Source organism: Pristiophorus japonicus, chromosome 26 (genome assembly GCF_044704955.1).
Source record: "Pristiophorus japonicus isolate sPriJap1 chromosome 26, sPriJap1.hap1, whole genome shotgun sequence".
Taxonomy (NCBI): domain Eukaryota; kingdom Metazoa; phylum Chordata; class Chondrichthyes; family Pristiophoridae; genus Pristiophorus; species Pristiophorus japonicus.
This window is the reverse complement of record NC_092002.1, coordinates 6,709,250-6,732,492: the sequence shown is the minus strand read 5'-3', so window position 1 is coordinate 6,732,492 and position 23,243 is coordinate 6,709,250. Positions and strand designations below refer to the sequence as shown.

Genomic DNA, 23,243 nt, shown 5'->3' with positions numbered 1-23,243 from the left:
ACTTCAGTGACGGGGAGAGACTGGAGAAGCCGGGGTGGTTCTCCTTGGAGCAGAGAAGGTTGAGAGGGGATTTGATCGAGGTGTTCAAAGTCATGAGGGGTCTGGACAGAGCAGATCGAGAGAAACTGTTCCCATTGGTGGAAGGGTCGAGAACCAGAGGGACACAGATTCAAGGCGATTGGCAGAAAGGCGACACGAGGGAAAAACGTTTTTACGCAGCGAGTGGTTAGGATCTGGAACGCGCTGCCTGAGAGGGCGGGGGAGGCAGACTCAATCGCGGCTTTCAAAAGGGAGTTGGATAAGTCACTGAAGGAAAGATATTTGCAGGGCTGCGGGGAAAGGGCGGGGGGAGGGGGACTGGCTGAAGTGCTCTGGCAGAGAGCCGGCACGGGCTCGACGGGCCGAATGGCCTCCTCCTGTGCTGTAACCGTTCTGTGATTCTCTGGCCGGGAGATGCTCGGGGAGGAGGGGATGGGGTACGGCAGCGTGCTGCAGAAGGAGATGCTGTCAGTTCCGGCTAAATCTGTCCGTTGTATTTTGGATGGAGCCTCCATCCTGTGTCAGGGCCGGCAGCTCTCGAGGTCTCTCCCTCCAAACCAAAGATCCTTACCCCCTTCTCGCCTGGGTTTAATCTGCGACAGAGAGAGCTCGTAAATATTTTCAGGTGTAAACTGAAGCGTGTGGAAGGAAACTAAGCAGGGGGGGGCGGAACAATGATTCCTTGTCCAGAAAAAGTACTTTTGCGCTGAAGAGGTTCAATTCAATCCAGTTAAAGGGGAAAAGATAACTCCAGGTGGAACCAGCACTCAGGGAATAATAGAAATACAGCACTGGCTCCCCTCCCGATCCCCCCTCGTGTCATCTTAGGCATTCGGTCTCAGCAGCTTATTGGTCAAGGGAGCCATCACACAAAGGGATTACTGGACGAAATAAGACCAAGGTACATCTAGTTCGCCTTTTACCATCCTGGTCCTCGCATAATGGAGTCAATGCCTCGCACCACCCCCGCCCTCCCTATCCCTGTAACCCCCTCCAGCCCCACAACCTCTCGGGATCTCTGCAATCCTCCAATTCTGACCTCTTGCGCATCCTCCAATTTCCATTGCTCCATCATTGGCGGCCATGCCTACATCCGCCTGTGCCCCCAAGCTCTGGAATTCCCCCTCCCTTCACCTCTCTCTCTCTCTCTCTCTCACCCTCCTCCTTTAAGACTCTCCTTTAAAAACTATTTCTTTGACCAAGCCTTTGGCCACCTGCCCGAAGATCTCCTTACATGACTCGGTGTCAGTTTTTGTTGTCTTGGGACATTTTACTATAGTCAAACAGGCGCTATATAAATTCTTAAATCAGTGCGGTGCCCCCCACAGTCAAATAGCCGGCCAACTCTCACTGCTTGGGCCCACAAGTGGAGAATGGCCTCTTGGGTGAGGTACCGAGTTAGCAACCATTCCCATGGATTGGGTCCAGCACTGGCATCAGGGGAGAAGGATAGAAAACGAGCAGGAGAAAACGGTGCTATCAAATAACAAACACTTTGAATGCAGACTGAACGAGCCTCACTGCAGATGAGTATGATTCGACAGCTCCAGCTACAGGACTTTGTTCTCAATTCAGACTCTGAACTCTCTGGGACACAGTGTTCAGTGCTGGGCACCACAGCTCAGGAAGGATATATTGGCCTTGGAAAAGGTGCAGTACAAATTTAGCAGAGTGATGCCCGGGGGCGAAAAGAAGGGTTAAAATTACAAGGACAGGTTATACTTTGGTGGCAAAAACAGGAAGGCAGAATATTATCTGAATGGCGGCAGGTTAGGAAAAAGGGAGGTGCAACGAGACCTGGGTGTCACGGTACATCAGTCATTGAAAGTTGGCATGCAGGTACAGCAGGCGGTGAAGAAGGCAAATGGCATGTTGGCCTTCATAGCGAGAGGATTTGAGTATAGGAGCAGGGAGGTCTTACTGCAGTTGTACAGGGCCTTGGTGAGGCCACACCTGGAATATTGTGTTCAGTTTTGGTCTCCTAATCTGAGGAAGGACATTCTTGCTATTGAGGGAGTGCAGCGAAGGTTCACCAGACTGATTCCTGGGATGGCAGGACTGACATATAAAGAAAGACTGGATCGCCTAGGCTTATATTCACTGGAATTTAGAAGAATGAGAGGGGATCTCATAGAAGCATATAAAATTCTGACGAGATTGGACCAGGGTTAGATGCAGGAAGAATGTTCCCGATGTTGGGGAAGTCCAGAACTAGGGGTCACAGTCTAAGGATAAGGGGTAAGCCATTTAGGACCGAGATGAGGAGAAACTTCTTCACTCAGAGAGTGGTGAACCTGTGGAATTCTCTACCACAGAAAGTTGTTGAGGCCAGTTCGTTAGATATATTCAAGAGGGAGTTAGATGTAGCCCTTACGGCTAAAGGGATCAAGGGGTATGGAGAGAAAGCAGGCATGGGGTACTGAGGTTGCATGATCAGCCTTGATCATATTGAATGGTGGTGCAGGCTCGAAGGACCGAATGGCCTACTCCTGCACCTATTTTCTACGTTTCTATGCACAGACCAGGCCTGTATTCTCTTGAGTCTCGGAGATTAAGGAATGAGCTAAATGAGGTATTGAAGCTGATTAAAGGATTTGATAGGGTAGAGATAGAGAAACTATTTCCTCTGGTGCGGGGTCTCCAGAACAAGGGAGCAGAACCTTAAAATTAGAGCCAGGATGTTCCGGAGTGATGTCAGGAAGCAGTTCTGCACACAAAGGGCAGTGGGAATTGTAATGTATTTGCTTCATGGGCTCTTTGCTTAAGAATTCCTAGCAACACATTGCTATTAAGAACTAGTTGGTTTATTAACAAAGGTTTAACAATCACACTACACATTACCGGTTCATCCACCAGGCTCACAACCACCTGCCCCATCGTGGATCCCCCGAACCCCAACTGGCCGGGGTTTTATTGAGTCTTGTGAACATCACGTGACTGGCTAAGCCACTCACAGTGCAACAGCTCGACATTTTAGAATCTCTAAAGCTCTACAATTATTTAAATCAAGTGCTCCCTTTTAGCAAGGGCACTCGAACCCACACACTTCCAAATAACACTTTAACTGAAACTTAAATCAAATTCAAATTTGGTTGCCGGGGGCGATGATGCACTCCAGTCCCTCCGGCGCCCACCTCTCGCGGAAGGCCGCGAGCGTACCGGTGGACACCGCGTGCTCCATCTCCAGGGACACCCTGTCTCGGATGTTACCGCGGACGAGAGGCAGGCAGTCGGGCTGAATGACCCCCTCGACCGCCCGCTGCCTGGACCGGCTGATGGCACCCTTGGCCAGGCCCAGGAACAGTCCTACGAGGAGGCCCTCGGACCCACCCACTTCCCTCCGCACAGGGTTCCCAAAGATCAGGAGTGTGGGACTGAAGTGCAGCCAGAATTTCAGGAGCAGCCCCTTTAAATATTGGAAGAGGGGCTGCAACCTCACACACTGAACATACGCGTGGAACACGGACTCCTCCAGACCGCAACAGGTCTACAAACCTGTGAGCATACTCACAGGTGCATAAATCTGCAGCTCTCTCACCCCAAAAAAGACTGGGAGAAAGGTCAATTAAAAATGTCAAACCTGAGATTGATAGATTATTGTTAGGCAAGGGTATTAAGGATTATGGAACCAAGGCAGGTAAATGGAGTTAAGACACACATCAGCCAAGATCTGATTGAGTGGTGGAGGGGCTGAATGGCCTCCTCCTGTTTCGAGATTCCTGTATAAACAATAAAACATCCCGAATTTCTGACATTGTTACAAAGCTCCTCATTTTCCGATTTTTTTCCGTATCTCAGTCGATTTTTTTCCTGCATTGTACGAAAGTAAGCTGGCTGGGAGACACAACAACAACTTGTATTTATATAGCACCTTTAACGTAGTGAAACGCCCCAAGGTGCTTCACAGGAGTGTTATGGAAAAAAAAAACATTTGACACCGAGCCGCATAAGGAGAAATCAGGGCAGGTGACCAAAAGCTTGGTCAAAGAGGCAGGTTTTAAGGAACGTCTTGAAGGAAGAACGAGAGGTAGAGAAGTGGAGAGGTTTAGGCAGGGAGTTCCAGAGCTTGGGGCCCAGGCAACAGAAGGCACGGCCACCAATGGTGGAGCGATTATAATCAGGGATGGTCAAGAGGAGCGCAGACATCTCGGGAGGTTGTGAGGCTGGAGGAGATTACAGAGATAGGGAGGGGGCGAGGGCCATGGAGGGATTTGAAAACAAGGATGAGAATTTTGAAATCGAGGCGTTGCTTAACCGGGAGCCAATATAGGTCAGCGAGCACAGGGGTTGATGGGTGAGCGGGACTCGGTGCGAGTTGGGACACGGGGTCAGCGAGCACAGGGGGTGATGGGTGAGCGGGACTCGGTGCGAGTTAGGACACGGGGTCAGCAAGCACAGGGGGTGATGGGTGAGCAGGACTTGGTGCGAGTTAGGACACGGGGTCAGCGAGCACAGGGGGTGATGGGTGAGCAGGACTTGGTGCGAGTTAGGACACGGGGTCAGTGAGCACAGGGGGTGATGGGTGAGCAGGACTTGGTGCGAGTTAGGACACGGGGTCAGCGAGCACAGGGGGTGATGGGTGAGCGGGAATTGGTGCGAGTTAGGACACGGGGTCAGCGAGCACAGGGGGTGATGGGTGAGCGGGACTGGGTGCGGGTAAGGACACGGGGTCAGTGAGCACAGGGGGTGATGGGTGAGCAGGACTTGGTGCGAGTTAGGACACGGGGTCAGCGAGCACAGGGGGTGATGGGTGAGCGGGACTGGGTGCGAGTTAGGACACGGGGTAGCCGAGTTTTGGATCACCTCTAGTTTACGTAAGGTGGAATGTGGGAGGTCGGCCAGGAGTGCGTTGGAGTACTCCGGTCTAGAGGTAGCAAAGGCATGGACGAGGGCTTCAGCAGCGGATGAGCTGAGGCAAGGGCGGAGACGGGCGATGTTACGGAGGTGGAAATAGACAGTCTGAGTTATGCTGCAGATATGTGGCCTGAAGCTCATTTCAGGGTCAGATATGACACACAGCAGGCGCGGCAGAGAGGAGCAGGGCTAAGCCAAAGAATGTGTGCGCCAATGAGAGGGGTCAGGGTTCAGGGTTCAAATGGAATTCCTTTCAGTTGGGTGTTTGTGTGAGAGAGCTCCTGGCTTAGCAAACTCACAGCAAGAGAACAGAGGGAAAGAAAAAAATATCGCAGTTATCACTCCCACCAACACCACCTCCCCCAGCTTTTCTTTTTCCAGCTTCAAAAGTCAGACCAAGCTTTGGCACACTGCGCAGGCAGTAATTCTAAACCGTTTCAGGCTAATTTCCTTCCTGCACTTTTCTGTTTAACCACGCTCACAAACCGTCGGGACGTCGCCAGAAGCAGTGTCAGTGCCAACCTCCGAGAGCCCCCCTGCCCCTCCCACCCCCACCCCATCGCCGCTCGCGACCGACACTAGCTGTGATCGGCGCGGAGCAGCGCCGGGCACCAACTGAGGGTCTCCACCACTCGTAGATGCATCCTGCACTCCTTCAGGTGCCCTGTGAACCGTGCCAGAGAGCTGTGCCAAGTAACCCGGGGGCAGCCGTGCCAAGGCCAACACTGGAGCTCGGCCCAGCATTCATCCAACTCGCCCAGCATGAAGCAGACTGTATCCTTCATTTATCAGCTTGCTCAGCTCGCTTGTGTCCCGTTTATTCCAGCGAGCCTTTTTGGCAGAAATTCTCGGCACGCTCTTTCTCCGTCTTCCTATCTGCCAGGTTTGTCAGATGCGGAGCAGAATAGCAGATTGTTCAAAAGCAGAATGCGGGAAGGCTGGTCTTTAAAATTAAAAAAAACAGAAGTTGCTGGAAGTGCTCAGCGGGGCTGGCAGTGCCTCCGGAGACAGAAACAGGGTTATTGTTTCAGCTCAAGGAGCTTTCAGCATCGTCACATCAAACACTCCCGGGGCAGGTACAGCACGGGGTTAGATACAGAGTAAAGCTCCCTCTACACTGTCCCATCAAACACTCCCCGGGCAGGTACAGCACGGGGTTAGATACAGAGTAAAGCTCCCTCTACACTGTCCCATCAAACACTCCCCGGGCAGGTACAGCACGGGGTTAGATACAGAGTAAAGCTCCCTCTACACTGTCCCATCAAACACTCCCCGGGCAGGTACAGCACGGGGTTAGATAGAGAGTAAAGCTCCCTCTACACTGTCCCATCAAACACTCCCAGGGCAGGTACAGCATGGGGTTAGATACAGAGTAAAGCTCCCTCTACACTGTCCCATCAAACACTCCTCGGGCAGGTACAGCACGGGGTTAGATACAGAGTAAAGCTCCCTCTACACTGTCCCATCAAACACTCCCAGGGCAGGTACAGCACGGGGTTAGATACAGAGTAAAGCTCCCTCTACACTGTCCCATCAAACACTCCCAGGGCAGGTACAGCACGGGGTTAGATACAGAGTAAAGCTCCCTCTACACTGTCCCATCAAACACTCCCAGGGCAGGTACAGCACGGGGTTAGATACAGAGTAAAGCTCCCTCTACACTGTCCCATCAAACACTCCCAGGGCAGGTACAGCACGGGGTTAGATACAGAGTAAAGCTCCCTCTACACTGTCCCATCAAACACTCCCAGGGCAGATACAGCACGGGGTTAAATACAGAGTAAAGCCCCCTCTACACTGTCCCATCAAACACTCCCAGGGCAGGTACAGCACGGGGTTAAATACAGAGTAAAGCTCCCCCTATATATCGGCCGTTCCTTCATCGTCGCTGGGTCAAAATCCTGGAACTCCCTCCCTAACAGCACTGTGGGAGCACCTTCACCACACGGACTGCAGTGGTTCAAGAAGGCGGCTCACCACCACCTTCTCAAGAGGCAATTAGGAATGGGCAATAAATGCCGGCCTTGCCAGCGACGCCCACATCTCCAAACTGAATAAAAAGAGAATGAACCTGCATTTATATAGTGCCTTTCACGACCTCAGGACGTCTCAAATGAAGTACTTTTGAAGTGTAATCACTGTTGTAATGTGGGAAACGCAGAAGCCAATTTTCGCACAGCAAGCTCCCACACACAGCAATGTGATAATGACCAGATAATCTGTTTTTAGTGATGCTGATCGAGAGATAAATATTGGCCTCATGACACCGGGGAGCACTCCCCTCCTCTTCTTCAAAATAGTGCCCGTGGGATCTTTTACATCCACCTGAGAGGGCAGAAGGGGCCTCGGTTTAACGTCTCATCTGAAAGACGGCACCTCCGACAGTGCGGCGCTCCCTCAGCACTGCTCTTCTGACAGTGCGGCACTCCCTCAGCACTGCACTGGGAGTATCAGCTTCGATTCCTGTGCTCAACTCCCTGGAGTGGGACTTGAACTCACGACCTTGTGACTGAGAGACAAGAGTGCTGCCCACTGAGCCACAGCTGATGCCAGTGAATGCCATTCCAGGGGGAGCGTTACTCCCCCCGCCCCGACAGGCTAAGTGAGTGGGCAAAAATTTGGCAGATGGAGTATAATGTTGGAAAGTGTGAGTTTATGCACTTTGGCAGAAAAAAAATCAAAGAGCAAGTTATTATTTAAATGAAGAATGATTGCAAAGTGTCGCAGTACAGTGGGACCTGGTGCAAAAGGATAGTATGCAGGTACAGCAAGTGACCAGGAAGGCCAATGGAATCTTGGCCTTATTGCAAAGGGGATGGAGTATAAAAGCAGGCAAGTCTTGCTACAGTTATACAGGGTATAGAAACATAGAAACATAGAAAATAGGTGCAGGAGTAGGCCATTCAGCCCTTCTAGCCTGCACCGCCATTCAATGAGTTCATGGCTGAACATGAAACTTCAGTACCCCCTTCCTGCTTTCTCGCCATACCCCTTGATCCCCCGAGTAGTAAGGACCTCATCTAACTCCCTTTTGAATATATTTAGTGAATTGGCCTCAACTACTTTCTGTGGTAGAGAATTCCACAGGTTCACCACTCTCTGGGTGAAGAAGTTTCTCCTCATCTCGGTCCTAAATGGCTTACCCCTTATCCTCAGACTGTGACCCCTGGTTCTGGACTTCCCCAACATTGGGAACATTCTTTCTGCATCTAACCTGTCTAAACCCGTCAGAATTTTAAACGTTTCTATGAGGTCCCCTCTCATTCTTCTGAACTCCAGTGAATACAAGCCCAGTTGATCCAATCTTTCTTGATAGGTCAGTCCCGCCATCCCGGGAATCAGTCTGGTGAACCTTCGCTGCACTCCCTCAATAGCAAGAATGTCCTTGCTCAAGTTAGGAGACCAAAACTGTACACAATACTCCAGGTGTGGCCTCACCAAGGCCCTGTACAACTGTAGCAACACCTCCCTGCCCCTGTATTCAAATCCCCTCGCTATGAAGGCCACACCTGGAATACTGCGTGCAGTTCTGGTTTCCATATTTACGAAAGGATATACTTGCTTTGGAGGCAGTTCAGAGAAGGTTCACTCGGTTGATTCCGAAGATGAGGGGGTTGACTTATGAGGAAAGGTTGAATAGGTTGGGCCTCTACTCATTGGAATTCAGAAGAATGAGAGGTGATCTTATCGAAACGTATAAGATTATGAGGGGGGCTTGACAAGGTGGATGCAGAGAGGATGTTTCCACTGATGGGGGAGACTAGAACTAGGGGGCATGATCTCAGAATAAGGGGCCGCCCATTTAAAACTGAGATGAGGAGGAATTTCTTCTCTCGGAGGGTTGTAAATCTGTGGAATTCGCTGCCTCAGAGAGCTGTGGAAGCCGGGACATTGAATAAATTTAAGACCGAAATAGACAGTTTCTTAAACGATAAGGGGGCGGGCAGGGAAGTGGAGCTGAGTCTATGATCGGATCAGCCATGATCGTATTAAATGGCGGAGCAGGCTCGAGGGGCCGTATGGCCTACTCCTGCTCCGATTTCTTCTGATTCCTGAGTCGCGGGGCGGCGAGACGATAGCGCCGTCGCGGAGTGCGCCCATGCCTCATGGTTTCCGATGCGCTTTCCCCCCCCCCCCTCCCCTGCAGGTCGTCGCTGCTGGGCAAGGTGCTACGGGTCGACGTGAACCACAACGACAACGGACCCCCGTACCGCGTTCCGCTGGACAACCCCTTCGTGGGCGAGCGGTGGGCGCGGCCCGAGGTCTACGCCTACGGCGTGCGCAACATGTGGCGGTGTTCGGTGGACCGTGGGGACCCGGTTACGGGGGCGGGCGCGGGGCGCCTGTTCTGCGGCGACGTGGGCCAGAACAAGTTCGAGGAGGTGGATATCGTGCGGCGCGGCGGCAATTACGGCTGGCGGGCCCGGGAGGGATTCTCGTGCTACGACAAGAAACTCTGCACCAACTCCTCCCTGAGTGAGTCACACTTTCCGCCATTCCTTGTCGTTCCGCGGGTAAATACTGACGCCGCTCCGTGTCAGCCAATCAGCTGGAGGGAGCGGGAATTGTGGGATATTGACAGCTGTGTCAGCCAATGAGTTAGCGATGGAGGTGGGCTTTGTGGAATATCGGCAGCTGTGCGTGCCAATCAGTTGTAGGGGGCGGGCTTTGTGGAATATTGACAGCTGTGACAGCCAATCGATTGTAGGGGTGGAACTTGTGGCATATTGACAGCTGTGCCAGCCAATCAGTTCAAGGTGGGGGTGGGACTTGAGTGTCTCTGAACTCACACCCCAAACTACAGCAAAGTCTCCCGACTATAGCAGGATTATTTCCCTTCACTTGCAGCACTCCAGGCGAGATTGGTGGGGCAGAATTATCCAATCATCTCCATTCCGGCCGGGACTTGCGTTGTCACTATATGCAGCCCATGGGCACTGGCTCTGGCCAGGGTGAGGGTCACCCGGGCACCCACCAACCCCAGTTCCCTCACCCCGGTGCTCGTTCTCCAAGGACCGACATCCGCAAGGGTGCTCACTCCCGTGCACTCACATGCTCACACCCTCATTCACACACACCTCACACACACTCTCACTCACACACACCTCACACGCGCATTCACACTTACACACACACACTCACACACACACACTCACACACACACACGCACACACACACACGCACATTCACACTCACTCACACACACACACACTCACAAGCATATTCACACTTACACACACTTACACACACACGCATTCACGCTCACACACACTTACACACACACTCACACACTCACAAGCACTTACACTCACACTTGCACACACACACATGCACTTACTCACACACACACGCACACTCACGCACTAACTCACACCCACTCACCCACACAGTCACACACACACACACACTCACACACTAACTCACACACACAGTTACACACACACGCGTGCACACACTCATACACACACGTGCGTACTCCTACACACGCAAGCACTCACAATCAGGCACACTCATGCGTGCGTGCGCACACTCACTCACACACTCACTCGCTCACACGCTCACTCGCTCACACACTCACTCACTCACTCACACACACACACTCATTCACACACTCACTCACTCACTCACACACTCACTCGCTCACACACAGACAGGGTCCAGCAGGCGTGACTGCGTGGCGATCGGGAGCGCAGCCCTGGCTGACCCCTCCGCCTCTGCCCCCACCCCTCCCTCCGCCAGGTGTCCCGGAACCAACCCTCGCGGGGGGCCCCCTAAGCACAGCCCCGACTGGGAACCACTGCCTCAGCATACGCCAGGACTCGGCCAGGCTGGGTGTTGCATTTTACCGGCCAAACCGCCGGGGAAGCGGGAGTGGAGGCGGGCGGGGGCGGGGGGAAAGTCAGCAGTTCGTTTCAGACACCTAGCAACCTCTGGAGGGAGTGGGAGGTGTTTGGGAGCAGCCTTGGGCGACACTGCTCTTTAACAGATTAATTCTCCACCACCCGCCCAATCTCCCGACGGGAAATCCTCACCAATTCTCACTGCCAACAGCCACATCTGTAAGCAATTTAGCGATTGGAAATGTCAGTAGCGAGGCAGACACTTCCCCATAGCTCTCGCTCCATGTGCAGGCGCCCTCCACGAGCCTGATTTATGACCTGCCCCCGGGGGCCTCCCCAACAAATATCCAGATATTTTCTCACCCTCCCACGTCAGCCACCTTTTCCAATCGGAAGGAATTTCCTGGCCCCTGTCCCGAACTTGGATTCCCTCCTTAACCCCCGTGCCTCCTGTACCACTCTCACAACTTAGTGTCCAGTCACTTTTCGATTGACCTTCTCTCATCCCTCCTTGTTACTATCTTACACTCCTCCCGGCCGCCTCCTGTTCATCATCATCCTCGGCCGTCCCTCGAACGAGGATGACTTGCTTCCACGCCAAAAGGGATGCGTTCACAGATGTTTCAATGAAGGACCCGATGTTCCAGGTCCTGAACTCCAGTTGAGGGGGTGGAAGATGCCTGTGGGTGGATTTTTTTAACGTGGGGTGACCGTTGCACACCAGCCACCACACGGGGCTTGACAGAGCGAGGTCTTGGTCCAGTGGCAAGGGTTGAACCAGGACGACTGGAGACCAGCTCTGCTGCACGGACCCAGTGCGCACACACATATCGCACAGTGTGGGCTGGGCCCGTGCTGCCCCCTGGGCCCTCGCCTCTCCGGGGTCCCGTACCCCCATTCGCCGACCCTCCGCCACAGAAACACTCGCCGCGCCTCCGCCACGATCCTCTCGCCGTTCCTCCGCTATACCTGGGCCTCGCCGATGTTGCAGGCCGCACTCCAACCGGCGACCTGGGCCTTGATGATGTCACCCAGTCGCCCACCTCAAAAGTCGTCACACCCACACGCAACGACTCGCGCTAGAAGCTGCAGTGGCCGCGCTCCAGCTCTTTAATGTTCCCCGACCTGCGGCGGTGCCCTCTGTCAGGTCGGGGTGGCCCACACGAGGTTGCAGGGCCCGGGCTGCCAAGGGCGAGTTGGCCACTGAGCCAACAGGCTGGGGTTCCTGTTGCCGAGGTATCTCTCCAGCTCACTCCAGAAGGGCATGGAGAACCAATAACACGGCACGTTACACATCGAGTATCTAGCACAGAAGCAGACCATTGGGCCCACCGCTCCGTGCCGGGGTTTGTGCTCCACACCAGCCCCCTCCCCAACCCTCTTCATCTCACCCCATCCCACAACCTTCTATTCCCTTCTCCCTCGTGTGTTTATCCAGCTTCCCCTTAAATGCATCGATACTATTCGCCTCAACCCCTCCCTGTGGCAGCGAGTTCCACATTCTCACCGCTCTCTGGGTAAAGAAGTTTCTCCTAAATTCCCGATCGGATTGATTAGGGACTGTCTTATATTGATGGCCCCCCCCCCCCCGGAGTTCTGATCTCCACCCCGCAAGGGGGAAACATCTTCTCTACGTCTACCCTCTCAAACCCCTTCATAATCCTGAAGACCTCCTTCTCGAAGGAAATGAACCCCAGCCTGTTCAGCCTTTCGAGTCCAGGGAGGGACTGCGGTCACAAGTAGGCCCACACCAGACAAGGACAGCAGGTTCCCGTTCCTGAAGGATAGGAGTGAACCAGATAGGTTTTTAACAACAATCCGGGAGCTTTAATGCTCAATTTTTGCTCAATCGGTGCCGACCCATAATCGTCGAGTTCAATTTTACAGCTCGGGGTTTGAACCCATGACCTCCAGGGTGGCTATGCCAATTCCATACCCCACGACCTTTCTCCTTCCTGTGTTTGTCCAGCTTCCCCTTAAATGCATCGATACTATTCGCCTCAACCACTCCCTGTGGCAGCGAGTTCCACATTCTCACCCCTCTCGTTCTGGGATGTGGGCGTCGCTGGCAAGGCCGGCATTTATTGCCCATCCCTAACTGCCCTTGAGAAGGTTGGTGAGCCGCTGCCTTGAACCGTTGATCTTTGTAGCGGGGTTGGTACAACGGAGTGTCTCGCTGGGCCACTTCAGAGGGGCAGTTAAGAGCCAACCACATTGCTGTGGGTCTGGAGTCACATATCGGCCCAGACCGGGTAAGGGCGGCAGATTTCCTCCCCTAAAGGGACATTAGTGAACCCGATGGGTTTTTAACGACAATCCGGTAGTTTCATGGTCAACGTTACTGACACGAGCTTTTTAATTCCAGATTTATTTCGTTAACTGAATTTAAATTCCCCAGCTGCCCTGGTGGGATTTGAACTCGGGTCTCCGGATCATTAGTCCACGCCTCTGGATTATTAGCCCAGTAACATAACCACTACCCTATTTATTGGGGATTATCCTATATTTCATCACAGGCGGTCCCTCGAAGCGAGGATGACTTGCTTACATGCCAAAAAAAAGGGATGAGTTCACAGGTGTTTCAATGAAGAACCTAATATTCCGGATCCCGAACTACATCCCGAAGGGTGGAAGATGCCTGTGGGTGGATTATTTTAACGTGGGGTGACCGTTGCACACCAGCCACCACACGGGGCTTGACAGAGCGAGGTCTTGGTCCAGTGGCAAGGGTTAACCAGGACGACTGGAGACCAGCTCTGCTGCACGGGCCTAGTGCGCGCACATATCGCACAGTGTGGGCTGGCCCCGTGCTGCCCCTGGGCCCCGAACTCACGTCTCTCCTGGGCCCCGATCGCATCCCTCCACCGTCTCCCACAGCCCATGTGTAATCCAGTGATGGCTGGTTGATGGGGTTTCGTTATTTATGACCGAGAATAAGGAGGAATAAGGAGGAATGAGGGCATAGATTTAAAGTAATTGGGGGGGGTGGGAAGTTTAGAGGGGATTTGGGGGAAATGTCTTCACCCAGAGGGTGGAACTCACGGCCTGAAAGGGTGCTAGAGGCAGAAACCCTCACCACATTTAAACAGTACTTGGATGTGCACTTGAAGTGCCGTAACCTACAGGGCTACAGACCCAGAGCTGGAAAGTGGGATTAGGCTGGGTAGCTCTTGGTCGACCGGCGCGGACACGATGGGCCGAAATGGCCTCCTTCCGTGCTGTATATATCTAGGACTCGATGAGTGTCAATGGGGTTGAAGAGAACATGTTTGGAGGGGGTTTCTGAAGAGAGATGGTATTGAAGGATTATGGTGATTGGTTGATCGATGAAACTGGACAGAGCTCTTGGGCTTGTTGCCGAGCCCATTGTTCTAGCACATTCTATGTTGATTCCGGAGATGAGGGGGTTGACTTATGAGGAAAGGTCGAGTAGGTTGGGCCTCTACTCATTGGAATTCAGAAGAATGAGAGGTGATCTTATCAAAACGTGTAAGATGTTGAGGGGGCTTGACAAGGTGGATGCAGAGAGGATGTTTCCACTGATGGGGGAGACTAGAACTAGGGGGCATAGTCTTCGAATAAGGGGTCGCCCATTTAAAACTGAGATGAGGAGGAATTTCTTCTCTCAGAGGGTTGTAAATCTGTGGAATTCGCTGCCTCAGAGATCTGTGGAAGCCGGGACATTGAATAAATTTAAGACAGAAATAGACAGTTTCTTAACCGATAAGGGGCGGGCAGGGAAGTGGAGCTGAGTCCATGATCGGATCAGCCATGATCTTATTGAATGGCGGAGCAGGCTCGAGGGGCCGTATGGCCAACTCCTGCTCCTATTTCTAATGTTCTTATTCTGGCCCTTTGTCCGTATTACAGATGACATCCTTCCCATATTTGCGTATCCGCACAAGCTGGGCAGGTCAGTGACTGGTGGTTACATCTACAGAGGCTGCGAGATGCCTAATCTGAACGGACTCTACATCTTCGGCGATTACATGAGTGGGTCAGTTACACTCCCCATCCCATCTCGCGCGTGCACAGAGACCTCCCATCCAATCCCCACCCTGCAGCCCCCTCACTGGATCACACCTTCCAACTCTGCCTCCAGGGTCTCGAGCACAATAAATCATGGCCGACGCTCCCAGTGCAGTGCTGAGGGAGCGCCGTACTGCGCTGTCGGAGGGGCAGTGCTGAGGGAACGCCGCACTGTCGGAGGAGCGGTGCTGAGGGAGCGCTGCACTGTCAGAGGGGCAGCGCTAAGGGAGCACCACACTGCGCTGTCAGAGGGGCAGTGCTGAGGGAGCGCCGCACTGTCGGAGGGGCAGTACTGGGGGAGCGCCGCACTGTCAGAGGGGCAGTACTGAGGGAGCGCCGCACTGTCGGAGGGGCAGTACTGAGGGAGCGCCGCACTGTCGGAGGGGCAGTGCTGAGGGAGCGCCGCACTGTCGGAGGGGCAGTGCTGAGGGAGCGCCGCACTGTCGGAGGGGCAGTGCTGAGGGAGCGCCGCACTGTCGGAGGGGCAGTGCTGAGGGAGCGCCGCACTGTCGGAGGGGCAGTACTGGGGGAACGCCGCACTGTCAGAGGGGCAGTACTGAGGGAGCGCCGCACTGTCGGAGGGGCAGTGCTGAGGGAGCGCCGCACTGTCGGAGGGGCAGTGCTGAGGGAGCGCCGCACTGTCGGAGGGGCAGTGCTGAGGGAGCGCCGCACTGTCGGAGGGGCAGTACTGGGGGAACGCCGCACTGTCAGAGGGGCAGTACTGAGGGAGCGCCGCACTGTCGGAGGGGCAGTGCTGAGGGAGCGCCGCACTGTCGGAGGGGCAGTGCTGAGGGAGCGCCGCACTGTCGGAGGGGCAGTGCTGAGGGAGCGCCGCACTGTCGGAGGGGCAGTGCTGAGGGAGCGCCGCACTGTCGGAGGGGCAGTGCTGAGGGAGCGCCGCACTGTCGGAGGGGCAGTACTGGGGGAACGCCGCACTGTCAGAGGGGCAGTACTGAGGGAGCGCCGCACTGTCGGAGGGGCAGTGCTGAGGGAGCGCCGCACTGTCGGAGGGGCAGTACTGGGGGAACGCCGCACTGTCAGAGGGGCAGTACTGAGGGAGCGCCGCACTGTCGGAGGGGCAGTGCTGAGGGAGCGCCGCACTGTCGGAGGGGCAGTACTGGGGGAACGCCGCACTGTCAGAGGGGCAGTACTGAGGGAGCGCCGCACTGTCGGAGGGGCAGTGCTGAGGGAGCGCCGCACTGTCGGAGGGGCAGTGCTGAGGGAGCGCCGCACTGTCGGAGGGGCAGTGCTGAGGGAGCGCCGCACTGTCGGAGGGGCAGTGCTGAGGGAGCGCCGCACTGTCGGAGGGGCAGTGCTGAGGGAGCGCCGCACTGTCGGAGGGGCAGTACTGGGGGAACGCCGCACTGTCAGAGGGGCAGTACTGAGGGAGCGCCGCACTGTCGGAGGGGCAGTGCTGAGGGAGCGCCGCACTGTCGGAGGGGCAGTACTGGGGGAACGCCGCACTGTCAGAGGGGCAGTACTGAGGGAGCGCCGCACTGTCGGAGGGGCAGTGCTGAGGGAGCGCCGCACTGTCGGAGGGGCAGTGCTGAGGGAGCGCCGCACTGTCGGAGGGGCAGTGCTGAGGGAGCGCCGCACTGTCGGAGAGGGAGTACTGAGGTTTAACGCCTGACATTGCGCTCCATGACCTCTCGGGGGTGGTAACCCCAATTTCACGGCCGGGGCAGGACTTCAGAAGTTCCGCCTCGCCTACCGCCCCCAAATAGGGGCACTGCTGAATCTCGGCCCCCCCCACCGTGTCTCGAGTCCCTGGAGTAGGACTTGAAGCCACAACCTTCTAACAGAGGAGGCGAGAGAGAGTGCTGCCCACTGAGCCTGTCTGGTTGGCAACGCTGGTTGTCTGGGCTGCCATTTCAGGAATGATCACTTGGATGAGAGTTATTGGCAAGAGTCAGTACTTTCCAGAGAGGAGAGGAATGTATTGAAGGGAACACGGGTATCACCAATGATCATTTCCTGCTTACTGTTTATTCGCTGTGTTAATCCCACACCCCACCCCACCACCCTCCCAGCTCACACTCCTCGTCAAATCTCAAGCTCTTGATGTTGCTAGCAGATCACCTGTGGCATTGCTCAGAGTCGATCAGACAAGATGCTGCTGTCTGTGTATAGGAGGAGTGTTATATTATGTAATGCACAGTATATTATCCTTTGTCGTGTTGCGTGTTAGATACCCCCTGAATGGGTTGTGATGGTGTAGTCTCGGTGTGCTTCGGGTCTCGTTGACGGAGTTGGTGTTGGTTGACTTATGAGGAAAGGTTGAGGAGGTTGGGCCTCTACTCATTGGAATTCAGAAGATTGAGAGGTGATCTTATCGAAACGTATAAGATTATGAGGGGGGCTCGACAAGATGGATGCAGAGAGGATGTTTCCACTGATGGGGGAGACTAGAACTAGGGGGCATGGTCTTAGAATAAGGGGCCGCCCATTTTAAACAGAGATGAGTAGAAATTTCTTCTCTCAGAGGGTTGTAAATCTGTGGAATTCGCTGCCTCAGAGAGCTGTGGAAGCCGGGTCATTGAGAAGATTTAAAACAGAAATAGACAGTTTCTTAACCGATAAGGGGGCGGGCAGGGAAGTGGACCTGAGTCCATGATCGAATCAGCCATCTTGTTTCTGCTAACGGCTAAAGGGACCAAGGGGTATGGAGAGAAAGCAGGAAAGGGGTACTGAGGTGAATGATCAGCCATGATCTTATTGAATGGCGGAGCAGGCTCGAGGGGCCGAACGGCCTACTCCTGCTCCTATTTCTTCTGTTGTGCCCTAGCCCAGCCAGTCGCTCTGACCGTGTGTGCGTTGTGCTGTGTTCCAGGCGGCTCATGGCCCTGAAGGAGGACAATGCCTCCGGCGAGTGGCACTACCACGAGATCTGCATGGGCCGAGGGCAGGTTTGCAACTTCCCCAAGCTCATCAACAGCTACTACCCGTACATCATCTCCTTTGCTGAAGATGAGGCAGGTAACCTTTCTTACTACATGCCCCCGTTCTTTCACCTCACCGGGTTCAGGCATTTGTGTCCCCTCCCCTCCCGAAGGCAGGGAACTCCGACCGGAGCCACGGTTCCAGGGGGGCACTGGCGAGCACCTCACTCCAGGGACCGTTCTCCGTGCGCCGGCAGGCTGCTTGACTGTGGAGGCCGGCACAGTTGGGGGTCAACGATGTCCTACTTTGGGGAGTCACACAAGTTGGGGTGGGGGTCGTGTCCCTAGTGAGTAATCAACACCCCTAAACCCTCGCTCATGTTGCCCCTCCTCCATCCCAGGAGCTCTGTAACTAACTGACGTTAGCAAACTTGGTCCGCAAGGGTCTGAATGTACGTGAGCATTAGGAAGACTTATTTACAAATTACAGCTCAGAAACAGGCCGGGGGTCCGTGTTGGGGTTTATGCTCCACACCAGCCCCCTCCCACCCCTCTCCATCTCACCCCATCACCATATCCCTCTATTCCTTTCTCCCTCATGTGTTTATCCAGCCTCCCCTTAAATGCATCGATACTATTCGCCTCAACCCCTCCCTGTGGCAGCGAGTTCCACATTCTCACCGCTCTCTGGGTAAAGAAGTTTCTCCTGAATTCCCCGTTGGATTTATTGAAGACGATCTTATATTTGTTGGGTTTTGACAGTCTCTTATCCACCAAGCAATTGGCCCGGGATATGTTTGAGGTGCTGGCCCGTTTCATTATGCTGACAATCTGTACACAGCAAGGTCCCACAATGAGATGAGCGGCCAGTTAATCTATTGCTGGTGGTGTCGGTCGGGCGATGAATGTTGGGCGGGAAGCTGGGAGATTTCCCCTGCTCTCCTTCGGTTTGAAGTCACAGCCCAAGAGGTCGGCCAGAATTACATTCTCAACCCTCAACGCTAAACCTTCCAACTCGGAGGTGATTGTGTCAGATAGTGTCAGCAGTGGCTCTGTGGGTCCTGCTCCCTTCCTCCCTCTCCCCCTCCAACTCCCCCCCTCCTCCTCCAACTCCCCCTCCCCCTCCAATTCCCACTCCCCATCCCCCTCCCACTCCCCCTCCCCCTCCAACTCCACCTCCCCCTCCAACTCCACCTCCCCATCCCTCCCCCTCCTCCTCCCCCTCCAACTCCAACACCCCCTTCCCCTCCTCCTCCAACACCCCCTCCCCCTCCAACACCCCCTCCCCCTCCTCCAACTCCCACTCTCACTCTCCCTCCCCCTCCAATTCCCACTCCCCTCCCTTCCTCCCATCCTCCAACTCCCCCTCCCCCTCCTCCAACTCCCCCTCTGCCTCCCCCTCACCCTCCTTCTGCCCCTCCCCCTCCTCCAACTCCTCCCCCTCCCCCTGCCCCTCCACCTCCCCCTCCCCCTTTCCTCTCTCAATCATCCTTGCCCCTCCCCCCCCTCCTCCTCCTCCTCCCTCCCTTCTCCTCCTCCACTCCTCCTCCCCTCCCCCTCTCTGCTCTCCTCCCTCTCTCTCCTCCCCTCCTCTGCCTTTCTCCTCTCCGTCTCTTTCCTCCCCCCTCTCCTCCTCCCATCCTTTAACGTAGAAACACCTCCCCCCCCCCCTCCCACCTCCACCTGCCCTCGCCGCCCCCCCCGGGAGCCCACTTGGTGCTGCCCGAGGCTGGGGGACTGAGGGCCACATGTGGGCGAACTTCAGGCCTGACACTCCCAGCAGGACCAGGCTGAGGATCGGATAGTGAGAGACGAGTCAGTGAGAGGCAGGGAGCGTGGACAGAGTGCGGCATCGTGTGACAGACACCGTCCCGTGCTTGCCTGTTGCGGCCGTGTGTAAATGTGTAGAGAAAGGTGACACAGCTGCTCTCTCTCTCTCTCTCCTCCCAGGTGAGCTCTACTTCATGTCCAGCGGTAATCCCAGTGCGTACGTGGCAGCAGGAACCGTTTACAAACTGATCGATCCGTCTCGGTGAGTGGCAGACGTTCATTTAATGTTCGGATTCACAATATCCCCCATGTTTGTGAGATGAATAAGAATTTAACACATAAGAAATAGGAGCAGGAGTCGGCCATTCGGCCCCTCGAGCCTGCTCCGCCATTTAATACGATCTGATCATGGACTCAGCTCCACTTCCCCACCCGCTCCCCATAACCCTTGACTCCCTTATCGCTTAAGAAACTGTCTTAAATTTATTCAATGTCCCAGCTTCCACAGCTCTCTGAGGCAACGATTCCACGGATTTACAACCCTCTGAGAGAAGAAATTTCTCCTCATCTCTGTTTTAAATGGGCGGCCCCTTATTCTAAGATTATGCCCCCTAGTTCTAGTCTCCTCCATCAGTGGAAACATCCTCTCTGCATCCACCTTGTCAAGCCCCCTCATAATCTTATACGTTTCGATAAGATCACCTCTCATTCTTCTCAATTCCAATGAGTAGAGGCCCAACCTACTCAACCTTTCCTCATAAGTCAACCCCCTCATCTCCGGAATCAACCGAGTGAACCTTCTCTGAACTGCCTCCAAAGCAAGTATATCCTTTCGTAAATATGGAAACCAAAACTGCTCACAGTATTCCAGGTGTGGCCTCACCAATACCCTGTATAACTTCCCTGCTTTTATACTCCATCCCCTTTGCAATAAAGGCCAAGATTCCATTGGCCTTCCTGATCACTTGCTGTACCTGCATACTATCCTTTTGTGTTTCATGCACAAGTAACCCCCAGGTCCCACTGTACTGCAGCAATTTTTCTCCATTTAAATAATAACTTGCTCTTTGATTTTTTTCTGCCAAAGTGCATCGTGACCTCACACTTTCCAACATTATACTCCATCTGACAAATTAGGAGCAGGAGTCGGCGATTCGGCCCCTCGAATCTGCTCCGCCATTCAATAAGATCATGGCTGATCTTCGACCTCAACTCCACTTTCCCGCCTGAGCCACATCCCTCAATTCCCTTAATGTCCAAAAATCTATCGATCTCAGCCTTGAATACCTTGAGAGGGCTTTGTTACCTCTGGTCTCTCTTTTAGGCGGTTCCTTGTATCGAGGATGACTTGCTTCCATGCCAAAAAAACGATGAGTTCACAGGTGTTTCAATGAGGGATCTAATATTCCGGATCCCGAACTACATCCTGAAGGGTGGAAGATGCCTGTGGGTGGATTGTTTTAACGTGGGGTGACCGTTGCACACCAGCCACCACACGGGGCTTGACAGAGCCAGGTCTTGGTCCAGTGGCAAGGGTTAACCAGGACGACTGGAGACCAGCTCTGCTGCACGGACCCAGTGCGCACACATATCTTCAAAGATATGTGACCATTCACCCCAGTTTCTTCTGTTCTTGCAGAACCCTCAAAATAGAACCATTTAGATTATGCTGCCTCTCCATGTAGTTCCCCCCCAAAGTGCATTACCTCACACTCATCCGCTTTAAGGTGTATGTCGCGTGTCTGTCTGTTTCACCAGTCTGTCTACGTCCTCATTGAATTCTGATATTATCCTGCTCACTATTCACCACGTCGCCAAGTTTTTTTTATCATCTGCAAACTTCACAATTGCACTTTCTATCCCCAAGTTCAGGTTATTAATATACAACAAAGAAAGCCTGGTGTCCCCCAAGAATCTATCCTTGCCCCTCGGCAACACCATCCGAAAACACAGCGTTGGTTTCCACACGTACGCTGGTGACACCCATCCTAACGGTGGAGATCTCTGTCGAGCACATGGTGTGCACAATAGCTGCAGCCACCCTGACCTCTCTGACCTCTCCTCCTTCCACGAAGTGGACCTCCGGCCATCCCAATGCAGGCCCTCGGCCAGGCCTCGGATTTATCACCACCTCACCGAAGTGCCGAGCTTGCTGTAGGCAACGAGGCCCAATACAGCAGTGCCTGATCTCCAGTCCGTCTTAGACCCCCCCCACCTTGCCACTGGGCCAAGACCTCGCTCAGCTAAGCCCGTCTGGTAGCGGTGTGCAACGGACACCCCACGTTGAAAGAACTCACACACAGGCATCTTCCACTCGACGTTTGGGACCTGGAACGTCAGGACCCTCATGGACAACTACCTCACCACCACTTCTCTCGGCCTCTCCACTGTCTCTAAATTGTCAGACTGCTTGTCCGACATCCAGTTCTGGATGAGCAGAAATTTTTCTCCAATTGAATATCGGGAAGACCAAAGCCATTGTATTCGGTGCCCGCCTCAAACTGCGTTCCCCAGCCACTGACTCCATCCCTCTCCCCAACTCCTGTCTGAGGCTGAACCAGACTGTTCGCGACCTTGCTGTCATATTTGACCCCGAAGTGCCACATATCCGCAGCATAACTAAAACCGCCTATTTCCACCTCTGTGACATCGCCCGTCTCCGCCCCTGCCTCAGCTTATCTGCTGCTGAAGCCCTCGTCCATGCCTTTGTTACCTTGAGACTTGACTATTCCAACGCCCTCCTGGCTGGCTGGCCTCCCTCATTCTACCCCACGTAAACTAGAGGTGATCCAAAACTCGGCTGCCCCGTGTCCTAACTCGCACCATGTCCCGCTCACCCATCACCCCCTGTGCTCACTGCCCCGTGTCCTAACTCGCACTGTGTCCCACTCACCCATCACCCCCTGTGCTCACTGCCCCGTGTCCTAACTCGCACTGTGTCCCGCTCACCCATCACCCCCTGTGCTCGCTGACCTACATTGGCTCCCGGTTAAGCAACGCCTCAATTTCAAAATTCTCATCCTGGTTTACAAATCCCTCCATGGCCCTCGCCCCCTCCCTATCTCTGTAATCTCCTCCAGCCCCACAACGCCCCCAGAGATGTCTGCGTTCCTCTAATTCTGCCCTCTTGAGCATCCCTGATTATAATCGCTCCACCATCGGTGGCCGTGCTTTCTGTTGCCTGGGCCCCAAGCTCTGGAACTCCCTCCCTAAACCTCTCTACCGCTCTTTCCTCCTTCAAGCTGCTCCTTAAAACCTACCTCTTTGACCAAGCTTTTGGTCACCTGCGCTAATTTCTCCTTATGTGGCTCGGTGTCCAATTTATTATCTTAAAATATCCTGTGAAGCGCCTTGGGAGCTTTTGCTACATTAAAGGTGCTATATAAATACAAGTTGTTGTTGTCATAGAACATAAGATATAGGAGCAGGCTTTGGCCCCTCGAGCCTGCTCCGCCATTTAATATCGTGGCTGATCTTATCTTGGCCTCAGCTCCACTTCCCCGCCCGATCCCCATAACCCTTGACTCCCTTATCGCTCAAAAATCTGTCTATCTTCACCTTAAATGACCCAGCCTCCACAGCTCTCTGGGGCAGAGAATTCCACAGATTCACCACCCTCAGAGAAGAAATTCCTCCTCATCTTCGTTTTAAATGGGCGACCCCTTATTCTGAAACTATGCCCCCCTAGTTCTAGATTCCCCCCACAAGGGGAAACATCCTCTCTGCATCTACCCTGTCCAGCCCTCCCCAGAACCTTATACATTTCAATAAGATCACCTCTCATCCTTCTAAACTCCAATAAGTACAGGCCCAACTTGCTCAACCTTTCTTC

The 23,243-nt window shown here is 54.1% G+C and overlaps 1 protein-coding gene across 8 annotated transcripts in view; it reads left to right on the top strand.

The window, feature by feature from the left end:
* LOC139239068 (HHIP-like protein 1) overlaps positions 1 to 23,243 on the top strand; it is a 42,751-nt gene that overhangs the window by 15,880 nt on the left and 3,628 nt on the right. For 3 of the 8 annotated variants that reach the window (XM_070867578.1, XM_070867579.1, XM_070867580.1), the window contains exons 4-7: positions 9,041 to 9,369; positions 14,604 to 14,730; positions 17,593 to 17,734; positions 19,592 to 19,673. In XM_070867578.1, the coding sequence (XP_070723679.1) occupies positions 9,041 to 9,369; positions 14,604 to 14,730; positions 17,593 to 17,734; positions 19,592 to 19,660 (667 nt within the window). In that variant the 3' untranslated portion in view covers positions 19,661 to 19,673. Of the gene's footprint in view, positions 1 to 9,040; positions 9,370 to 14,603; positions 14,731 to 17,592; positions 17,739 to 19,591; positions 19,721 to 23,243 lie in introns of those variants that run through there. The other 5 variants (XM_070867576.1, XM_070867575.1, XM_070867577.1 and 2 more) reach the window with 4 other exon arrangements.